Source organism: Dermatophagoides farinae, chromosome 10, assembly GCF_024713945.1.
Source record: "Dermatophagoides farinae isolate YC_2012a chromosome 10, ASM2471394v1, whole genome shotgun sequence".
Taxonomy (NCBI): Eukaryota; Metazoa; Arthropoda; class Arachnida; order Sarcoptiformes; family Pyroglyphidae; genus Dermatophagoides; species Dermatophagoides farinae.
The window spans coordinates 823,094-835,178 of record NC_134686.1 but is presented as its reverse complement, the minus strand read 5'-3'; the positions used below and the strand labels follow the sequence as shown (position 1 = coordinate 835,178).

General features: G+C 29.2%; 1 protein-coding gene across 1 annotated transcript; it reads left to right on the top strand.

Annotated features, from left to right (window-relative positions):
• The first annotated feature begins 1,457 nt into the window (after nucleotides 1-1,457).
• On the top strand, nucleotides 1,458-3,821 carry LOC124490904 (uncharacterized). The gene has a single exon (XM_047053480.2). The coding sequence runs from the start codon at nucleotides 2,811-2,813 to the stop codon at nucleotides 3,819-3,821; it is 1,011 nt and encodes a 336-aa protein (XP_046909436.2). The 5' UTR covers nucleotides 1,458-2,810.
• Nucleotides 3,822-12,085: the final 8,264 nt, after the last annotated feature.

Genomic DNA, 12,085 nt, shown 5'->3' with positions numbered 1-12,085 from the left:
TCACCAACAGTTATCATGTATGAGCCTTCATTATGAATTGTTTGCACTGAGATTGTTTTGATTCTCTGATTTTCACACTCTTATCATTTTCAGTTTCATTTCATTTCAAAAAATTTTTTTTTCTAGTTCCAGATTTTAAGCCAGATTTTCTCCCCATCATCATCATCATCATCATCATCATTATTGTTATATTGATATCAAAGTCAAATATTTGGCCAGTTTTGTTCCCTCTCTGTCTCCCTCTCTCTTGCTTTTTGTATTCGTGAATTTTTTTTATTCCATTCGACAACCGTGACTGCGACAAAAAAAAAATGTGCCATGTGGCAAACAAAAAAAAAATGGGAAAAAAATGAAATTTTTTTTCTTGCATCTCCATCTTCATCATCATCATCTAGTTCTTGGAATTTTAACCGATACATACAAAAAAATTTCAGAACAACAAAAAGAAAGAAATTTGAACTGGAGAAGAATAAGAAACGAGAAAAAAAACACCACTAACTAGCACCTGCGTCTTATATAGAAGTTGTTATTTTTTTTTCTATGGAAAAATTTTTTTGTTTTGTTTCCAAATTCTGTTGATAGTTGTGAATTAATGTTATTCTAGTGGATTTTTTGGTTTTGTTTTCGTTCAATTTGATTTGATTTGATTTGATTTAGGTTGATTGGCCGGTGTTGAAAACAAAACAAAAAACAAAAATATCGGAATCCAGAATTCTCAGAATCGATTCCAATTCACAATAGTTGTGTGTATCTGTGTATCTGTATGTTTTTATTTATTTATTCATCGAATTGTACGTTTTTTTTTGTTTTTTTGTTTTTGTTTTGTTTTTATTTCAGATTTTCAGATTCTTCAGTGTTTATGATATATTCTAAACACAAATTCTGGTGTAGAATATATACACACACACACACACACATAGCAATAAGGTAACCAAAACATCTACTTTGTTTGTAGTGCCAATACCGATATTCATGTGTAATAATGATGATGGTGATCATTGATAGGATCCAAAAAAAAAGAGTATAGATTTCCTCGTTGTCATCGTCGTCGTAGTCGTGGTCGCCTTCGCCACATTGAATATAACGCAAACGCAAACATTCTCTACATTCCATTGTGGTGTGTGTGTATGTATTGGATATATAGACGTATAAATGGTCTGTTTCTGTTTCTGTTTTTTTTTTTTTTTTTTTTTTTTTTTTTTTTTTTTTTTTTTTTTTTTTTTTTTTTTTTTTGTTATACACTGGAATTGAATGTGAATGTGAATGGATAGTATATGAATATATATAAACTAATGGCTGTCATTTACGGTCACAATGTAAACGTTATTTTCTTTCCTTCTTTCATCTCTCTCTCCCTTTCTCTCTCTTTTTTCCATCTTTCAAGATTTTCATTTTCATTTTCTTTTCATTTTTTTTTCATTTTGAAAACCTTCTACACATTTCTACAAACAAACAAACAAAAAAAAGTGGTTGGCGCCATTCATTCATTCATTCATTTGTTGTTGTTGTTTTTGTTGTTGTTCAAACTTTGACTTTGTTGTTGTTGTTGTCATATTTTTCGCATGTGTTATTCGGTTTTCTGTTCTGTTCTGTTCAAAAGTTGTGATTTTTTTTTCTCTCTCTTTTCTCTTTTCTCTTTTTCAATTTGTGAATAATTTCTCTCAATTGTATGAGTCGTGATTTCTTTCTGGCCAATCAATAAATCTATGTAGATGATGATGATGAAACAAGTAGCAGTCAGTGTTTTTTTTCTTCCTTTCTAGGTAGTTAATTTGTTTTTTTTTTCATTTCATTCAAATTGAAGTTCAACAACAACAACGTAACATGTGAAATACAAAAAAAAAATTTTTGAAATTGAAAGAGAAATAAATAAATGAAAAAAGTTCAAACATTTGCCATTGGCTTCTGTTAATTTGTTTGTTTGTGCGTGTTTGTGTGTGTGTGTCTGAGTGTGTCTTTTTTGGTTCATAATCATAATCATCATCATCGTTTGTTTGCTAATTTTTCCAATTTCGAGTTCAATAAAACTTTATATACGTTCAATCATTTACTGTTGTTGTTGTTGTTGTTGTCATTGTTTGATTCTTTGATTCTGAACAAAAAAGTTTTCCAGTTTATGATGATGATGATGATGATAATGTGATGTGATTCATTTATTTACCATCTTTAAGTCTGTGTATATGTGTGTGTGTGTGTGTTGGTTATTTTTGGTTGTTTTTGATGTGATCTGTTTCTTGTCATTGTTGATGATGATGATGATGATGATGATGTTCCACAGTTACCACACACACATACCACCATCATATCGTACAAGATCCATCAAGAATTTATTTTCAAGTCTAATTGTTGTTGTTGTTGTTGTTAAAAATAGAATTTTTCAACCATCACACACACACACAAGTGTTCCTTTTGCATCATTCATTTCATTGATTGAAATTATTATGATCCAATGATTTATTTGTAATGATGACAGTTTTTTTTTTTTTTGATTTGCTTTTTTTCATAAATTATCATTTTTTTTTTGTGCGAAAATTGTTCATTCATCCGAATTCAAGATATACATAACGTTCAATGTGTCTCTGTGTGTGTGTGTGTATAATCCATATTTATATCATATTTTTGATGATGATTATGATTATGATAATCATAATGTTGTCGTGACCAAAATCACGATCCATTCGTTATCGTTATCGTTGCTCTGCTGCTGCCACTGCTGCTATTGCCATTGATGTTATATTAGAAGGACACATTTGTCAATCTCAAATTCTCTTCATGACAGTTTGTATATTGGAAAAAAAAGGTCAAATAAAATGAAAATGGCAAATAATACAAATATACAAATTGAAAAAAATAATGACCCGACAACAACAACGACAACGACAACAACAACACAGGTCAAATCGACAACTGTAACAACAACAGCAGCAGCAGCAGCATCCGCTTCAACAATAATGAAATTTGATCGAAATAGCACTATTTCTACAATGAATACTCTATCAAGTAGCAATAGTAATAGTAATGGTGGTGGTTATGGTGGTGGTGGTGGTGGTTGCGGTAGTAGTAGTAGTATTGAATTACATAATAATAATGATGGTGGAAAATCATCATCAATTCGTTGTGTTGTATCAATTGAACTTGCTCATAATGATAATGATGATGATGGTGATAATGATAATCATCATGATGGTAATAAAAAACATTTTTGCCATCCACTAACATCTACTACCAATCATTATCATCAAATGGATCAAATTGAAACACAACAACAACAACAACAACAACAAACGATAATTACAACCACCACCACCACCACCCCAACAACAACAACAACAACAACTTTATCATCATCATCATATCATCATACAAATCAAAATCATAATCATAACCATCGTTCACCATCACCAAATCGTAAAATATTAATGAAAAATATGGCTAAAAATTCTTCATTCAATGTTTATCATAATCATGATAGAACTATTATGATACCGAATATTACAATGACATCTTCATTATCGTCTACTTTGACAACATCGCCACCCACTACAACAGTATTAATAAATGATGATTGTTTTGATAATAATAATAATAAAAATCTGGCATCACCGACAACAACAACAACAACAACACAACTACAACCACAATCATCATCATCGATAAATAATCGTTCAATGATGATTAAATCTCGTAATCATTTATTAGCTACCAATAATTCTGGTAGTAGTGGTGGTGGTGGTGGTGGTGGTGCACCAATATTATTATCAGTACCAACAACAGCTAATGGTGGTCCACCAAGACGTCGTCATTCATGGATTTGTGGGTAAGTTTGGTTGATATTACATTGGCAGCAAAGAATTGAAAGAAAAAAAATACCATTATTCTTCATTAGAATTCTGTATGTATGTGACTTGAAAATGGTAAAAAAAAAAAATATCAAACTCTACAAACGGTAAATGTCAATGTTCAAAAAACTTTCATGTCTCTCTTGGTTGATCGTATTATCAATTTAGTTTCCTTGTAAATAGTAATAGTAATGGTAGTTAATGATGATTTCAATTGCCTTTTTGGCATCGTCATCATTCAATCATATAATCATTCGAAATAAGAATCGATTAACCCATTAATGCCCAAATTTTTTTTTTGAAAAAAAGTTATCAATTATAAAAATTTGATGGCTACAAGTAATAAATATGACATTTATTTATTTTTAAAATTTTTATATTTCGAGAAATTGAACTTTGAACTTCCATCCTATATATAGGATGATGGGCACACAGACAACAAAAATTGCATATATTGGATATATTGGATATTATTGTTATTTTATCAAATACAATTGATATATTCGGTTTTTCTCTTCGAAATCATTTTACAAATTAACAATACATCAATTTGTAGTGTATTTATTTTATAATTTACTATGATATTATTTAAAATCATTTAAGCAGAAACTTTTATTGTACAAGATCCATTGATACGGTGATTTTTTTTTTACAAACATGGCATGTCCATTGTTTGTGATCTTGTATCTTGATGATGAAATGATTCCCTGTATTTAATAATTCATCACCGAGGCTAAAATGTCTTGGTCGACCAAGATTTTTAATTTTGAAAATGAGTCCAATGATAAATAAATTTTCGAAATTGACCTTTTATATTCAAGAAATTTTTTTCTCTTGGGTCTACAATACAATAAAATGTATGAATTGGTGAATGACTGGTTAAATCAATCGAATTAGTGAATAGCAAAAAATACTACTTCCTCGATTTTATTGATAAATGGTAATTAGAAATATTTTACTAAACAAAATATTTCATATTACTCAAATAATCCTCAATCAACTTTGGCTGTTTGATGGTCATGTTTTTTGAGTTTGGTCCAATACACATTCAGTTTATTTTATCATGTTTATTCCTGGGAGCTATTCATGGTCCTCTTCTACACCTGACCCTGGATATACGTTTGGATTTTCTCTGTAAACCCCAGGCCTTCTTGAAGTATCTTGTGACCAAACCATCCCACATCAATACAATTAGCACTGTGGTCACCTTACTTCCATACATAGATTTCAGTTCGTTGGCCAGCAGTTCGTCAATTCTGTGTTCGGAATAATCCTCTTGTTCGAAATAACATATACTGTTTTATTATCTTTTCTACCTAAGAGAAACAGTTCATTTTTCTTATCAAAACTATAATCTAATTTTTCCCTTTCTTTGTCGATCTTCAATGGCCAGATTCAGAATAAAATGCGATTCTTATTGCTGGTGTGGAGTTTGAATAATTTGTTTCTCTCACTAATAAAAAGAATAGCACTCTAACAATTTGGCATAGAAATTCTTAGGGTTACCATACGTCTGGATTTAGTCCGGAAATATCCGGAATTTCTGTAATAATCTTGTATTGATTGTCTTGTCTTGTATTGATGGTGACCCTATGGTTGAGAAACACTGATAAATAGATTAACCAGATTTTTGTTTGGAAAAATATGCTAGTCCGACATAGAAAACAAGAGATACTACGATGTAATACATAGGTTTCAATAATAACAGAAGTTGATATTTTAGTACTTTGAATGCCCATGATCCTATATATAGGATCACCGGAAAATCATCATTGCGGTAATTAGATCTAATTTTAATTTGATAACTCCTAATTAAAAATGTTATTTGAAGATCATTTTACATTTTTCTAATATAAATTGTTATCACTTTCGGATTATAAAATGGTCTTACAACACTTTGAATTCTAGTCATTCAGAAAATCCGACTTTTCGACAATCAAGATCAAATTAACTGTACTTAGATAAAGATAATACATATGAGTTATATATCATTTTGAAGCTAAATAAACGTGAAATAAAACGTTTTTAATTTTATAAAAATTGGATGAATAGTTTTGAAATTATTCATCTTAAAGTAAATATCCTATATATAGGATGATGGGCATTAATGGGTTAATTGAATGAAATAGAAAAAAAATTCTTAAACTTGTCCAACCCATACATTCAAACACCAGAATTTTTGTTTTCAAGTTCCTTTTTTCCTTTTTTTTTTTTTTTTTTTTTTGGTTCTCTACACTCGTGATGATTATGATGATGATGATGATTATCATTTATTATTTCATCTTCATTTTCGTTAATTTTTTTTCGTTGTATCAAAAGAAATTGAATGCTGATGTGTCTAAGTGATCAAATTTCATCAGTTTCAATTTTCTTTTCATTTCTATTGATTATCTTTATCTCACTCAGTCAGTCACTCACTTTTTTCATTGCTTTTTGTTGTCTTTTTTCTGATTGTCTTGGATTGTATTGATTTTCAATACATTGTCCATACTGTGAAAGTTGTTTATTTTTTTTTTTTTTTTTTTGTCATTCGCCTAGCAACAACAGACAAACAAAAAAAAACTTAATCAGGGAATGTCTGGTTGATGGAATCCAAAAAAATATCGATCCATTCTTATGATGATGATGATGATAATTGGATGATTTAATCATTATCAATAGTCAAGTTAATTAAAGAATTATATTCCATTCCATTTTTACCACACTTGAACACATAAACACACACACACACACACACAGTGTGAAAGTGATGGTTTCAAATCTTTTTTTTTCTGTTCTTTCGATTATAATCGATTTATTATATATTCATGGAAACAAATCGATTTCCAATTTAACATTCATCTCATCTCATCATCATCATCATTCTGTTTTGCATAACCAAAAAAACACACATTAATTCGAAAGAATACCATAAAATGTAGGTGTCCAGAATTTTCCATTATTCGTCTGCTGTCTTGTTTTTGTTGTTGTTGTGCATAACCTGATAAGACATTTGATGCTTTTTTTTCATTCATGATGATGGTCATTTGAAATTGAATTTTTTTTTCCTTTTGTTGTTTTTCCATTTAATACAATCACAAATGGTTACATTTGATTTCTTCGGTTAATGTGTGTGTGTGTGTGTGTGTGTGTGAATGTCACATCTATGTGAATGTTCAATTTGGTCTGGTAACAAATTCTAGCCATTTTTTTTCTATTCATCGTTATTTTTTTCTGGATAATCATCATCATCATCAAATGAATCGATTCAAATGCAGCTGCAAATTGAGAATTGTAAATTCTCAATTGATGGTTTTAGTTTCCAATTGGTTTTGGCCAATGTATATTGGTGAAAATTTATTCTCGTTATATACGTGCTCCATTGGGACACTTTTTTTATAGTTAGTTAGTTTGTTATGTGTGTGTGTGTAGTAAAAAGAATCGTAATGATATTGGCTCATTTTTCTTCTTTTTTTTCTACTTTCTTAAATTCACATTTCATCTATGTTTAAATGACATTTTCAAAGATCAATCTGTTACATTAGCCGTGTGCGTGTGTGTGTGTTTGATTGCTATAAGGTTTATATTTATTCACATTCTGTGTCCATAGAATAATTGCATTGTTGGTGGGGAAACAACAACAACAAACAACAAACAAACGAACACAATATTAAATCATCAGAATAATAATTCTGTATTCTGGTATTTTTTTTATTCTTTCTCTCCATAATGATCTATATATATATATCAATTGATGAGAAAAGCAAAAAAAGCCACACACACACACAAAAAAAAACCGATTAACTATCTGTCGAATTCAATCAACTATAACGTTTTTGTTATGTTTTTTTTTCTCTCTATCTTGTTGAATATTCATATATAAATTCTTGTTGTGTATGGCACGAATAATAACCTAACTAAACTAAACCAAACCAAAAAAAAAATCCAATTCTCAATCATTTGATTTCACAATTCAACAACAAACTGAATATATTCTGTGTCTGTGTGTGTATGTTTTCAATTTTATTTTCTATTTCACTATTTACTGTTCATCATCATCTTGTTGTTGTTGTTGTTCATTTTCATTCCATCATTGCATATACCGAATTCACACAATTGACATTTCCAACAACAACAACAACAACAAAAAAATCCATTGCATTGTTTGCTCAATGTTGTCGTTGTCGTCGTTGTTGTTGTTGTTGTTGGATTTTTTTTCTCCACAATATTCCATCATTTCAACATTCTCAATCAAGTTTTATTGTTGTTGTTGTTGTTGTTAGCTTTTTTTTCTACTGGTTTGGATCAGAAAAAAAATTCAATATTCACTGTCGTCACATACACAGAGGCACCATGACTAGTAAAAAAAAGTCATTGTATTGAAAAAAAAGAAAATTCTTGAAAATTTCAACAACGACGACAAAGAATTCGAGAATTTGAAAAAAAACGTATATGGTGGAATTATTTTATTTTTTATTTATTTATTTTTTTTTGAAATGTAAACAAAACGAACAAAGATTGATTACATTTGGAATTAAAACACAGTGGAAAAATTCTTTTCAAAATGGACACTCTATCTATCTATCTATAGCTCTAAATGATTCAATTTGATCAATTTTTGCAACATTAAACATACGATATTGGTCCATGGTTGTTGTTGTTGTTGTTGTTGTCAATGAAAAAGTCAATGTTGGCCATCATCATGATGATGATGGATGTTGAATTTGATAAGATCACGTTCGTTTGTTTGTTCTTTTGAAACATTTTGAAATCAAAATGAAATCGATTCTTGACGAATAGAAAAAAAAGAAAGTTATGTTGTCCACTGTCTATGTTGGATCAATTCTATTTTGGATGATATTTAGTCAATATTCCTCGTTGTTTGACAACAACAACAACAACGACGACGACAACGACAACAGAATACGAAAATGACATTTCGACAAATTAATTTATGCCAAATGATTTGTAAGCAAACAGAAGAAAAAACATACACATGATGATGACGATGGTGATGACAGAATATTCTTTGATATTATATATGTTGAACATTTTTTTGACTGTTGACCACCAATATAATAACATAAAATTAAGCTGTATGGAATTTTCTTATTAAATTCTTATGTATCTCTCTGGTTTGATGATGATGATGATCATCATCATGTATTATAAATTATTCTTTCAATGTCAATCTTTGATGTTTTGTATGCATGTGTGTGTGTGTATGTTTGCAATGTTTCAAGATTGATACTGATTAGTAGTACTAATAATAATAATAATTTTCCATTTAATGCTCAATAATTTAAAACAAATTGAATCGTCTTTGATTTATTCATATTCAATATGTATTAATTCAATTTAATAATCATCAAGTTCTGTCAAGATCATTTTCGTCGTGGTTGTCGTTGTCGTTTTTTCTTCCTCTCTCTCTCTCTCTCTTTATCGATAATAATATATTATTGATTGATTGTTTGGTAAATAGTAAGAAACCGGAAAAAAAATACATGGTCATTGCATTTTGTGCACGTGCGCGTGCTCGTGTGTGTGTGTGTTTTATTTATTTTTTACATTCCAATGTTGATGACATACTAATGTCAACAAACATTTTTTCAATAAAATTTAAATTTCTGAAATCTGTCATATTCATCTGCAGTTGTTGTTGTTGTTGTTGAAAATTTAACATTTGGCCATCATCATATTGATGCGAGGAATGCGAGGAATGAACGAAACGATTAATTAAAAATGGCAATGTGTATCTGTGTATGTCTGTGTTTTTTTGTGGTAATCTTTCTGATTTTCGATTGCTTGAAAACTTTTCAAGTATGTGACATACTAACGAAATTTTTTTATTTTTTTTTCAAAAGTTTTCCATTTCCATATCTTGTGATATAATCGATTTGTAATGAAATTTTCAATTTACCATGTTTTTTTTTATTCTTCTGCTCCATTCAAATTCGATTAAAATTCTGGTTTCTTTTTCTTTTTTGAATAAAAAAATTTTTTTTTCTCTCGATTCTTATTCAAAATGATGATGATGATGATGATGATGAATCGTTAAATTATTCATCCATTGTTGTTGTTGTTGTCGTTGTTGTTGTTGATTCGAATGGTTGTTATTAGGTACATATTTATCTTTTTTTTCTGAAAATTTTTTATCTGGAATTTGAGAAAAAAAAACTTGAATGATTACCAAGCAAAATGAGTATCCGTTTTTCTTTACATTCAGAATTTTTAAGAAGATTCCACAACACAAGATTCTTATTACTGGTAACAAATGAAAGAACAGAATCAATTATTGAATAAAAAATAAAGAGACAGCAGAACATAGAGAATTATTCTTCATCATAATAGCCTCTAAGAATTTTTTTTCTGTTTTTTTTCTCTTCTGAATTTTATTGAATTTAAAATGGTTTTTTTCATGTTTATAATGATCATGATGATGATGATGATTGTATTGCGACATGGCCATTATTCATTGGAAATTTAGATTTGGATTCATTCATTCATTCATTTTTATCATCAAATGGAGGTAGAAAGAAAAAAAAAGACAGATTTTGAAATGTTTCATCATCATTTGCATCGTGAGGATTTTCATTATCATTCGTAAATGATGAATGTAAAACTTTTTTTTCGCATCCATTTTAAATAAATATAAACAACCAACTTGGATATGAATGCTGTGAATATAATATATATAAATATTCAAGGTCAAGAAGCTTATTCTGGATAATGACCGATTTGGTTGTTGTTGTTGTTGTTGTGTTTCATTTTTTTTTTTTTAGTTTTGTGTCTGGTATTTTTTATTTTCCATCCTACTCATTATCATCATCATCATCATCATTATGTCACAGTAGCAAGTTTTTTTCATTATTACAAATGTCAGTGTTTTTTTCCATGAATGAGTGTTTTTGCAATTTCATTATTAGTTGGTTGATATAGTGTGCACTGTTTGCGATTCTGGATTGAAATTCAAATTCATTGTCTAAAATAATGAGCCATACTATGAATGGAATTCTGGTTTCTGGTTTCAAATTTTCATTTTTTGTTTTGTCTTGTATTTTTATTGTATTCGTTGTTGTTGTTATTTTGACTCTCATTATTTTGGATCGATTTATGATGTTCTGGATTCATTTTTTTTTAACTTGAATACCTTGATTTTTTTCTATTAAACAAATGTGATGCGTTTTTGTTTGTGTCTGTGTTTTTTTGGTCGTAGGTTATTATTAATTTGAATTTGTTATTGTTGTGGTGTTGTTGTTGTTGTTGTTGTGAAATGAAAAGAAACAACAACAACAACAACGATAAAAAAACGAGCAAACTAAACCGGAGAGTTTGTCGTTGGTTGTTTTTCTTCTCCTTTTTTTTCATTCTTTTGGGAGTTGTCGCAAAATTATTTTTATTTTTTTGTTTTTCAATTTTAGCCTGACCTTTTTTTTATTCAGGTTTTTTTTTGTTTGTTTCTCTGGCCATTCTCTGTTCATTTATTCATTAATTCACAGGGATATCTCTCGCTCTCTCTCACTCTGTGTGTGTATGTGTGTGTCGTTGTCTTATTTTAAACGTTGAATAAATAAATAAATAATCAAGTTGAAAGAATAAACAATGAATGAATGAATGAATTCAAGAACAATGGCCACCTATATTATATATGGTTATAGTTGAATGAAAATTGGTATTTTTCATCCATTCGGATATTTTTATTCTTTGTTGTTTTTTGTTGTTGTTGTTGTTGTTGTTGTTGTTTGATGATGGTATATTAGAGAGGACAACAGCAGCGAAAATTATGCATAGACACGCACACTACCATACACCATGAACAATGTACACATGCAACAATTATGACGATCGACGTCATCAGAGAGAAAAATGTCGATATCAACCATTTGCAAATAACCAGCCAACAATAATAAAAAATGAATGAAAATTCAGACAATTTTTCAATCTCATCTGTTTTGTTTTCTGATTATCATGATTATTCATCTGGATTCTGGATTCCTAGTAATCAAAAAAAAAAAAATTTTTTTTTCACAGGCTCATCATCAAATGACGTTATATAAAGCCAACAGAATTTATTTATTGATTTTTTTCCCTCTGTTTTATCCGGTTACCGTAGTGGCAGTATTAAAGAATCATTTATTATTATCATTTTTTTTTTTTGGCTTTAATCAAATTGATTTGCATTTTTGTATTTTGCAATTTGCAAATTGACATTCACACACACACACACACACGCGATTGTGTGCGTTTTTTTTTATTATTCCATAATT

Coding starts and splice junctions, on each gene's coding strand:
- LOC124490904 (XM_047053480.2), top strand. CDS start 2,811: ATGAAAATGGCAAATAATACAAATATACAAATTGAAAAAAATAATGAC.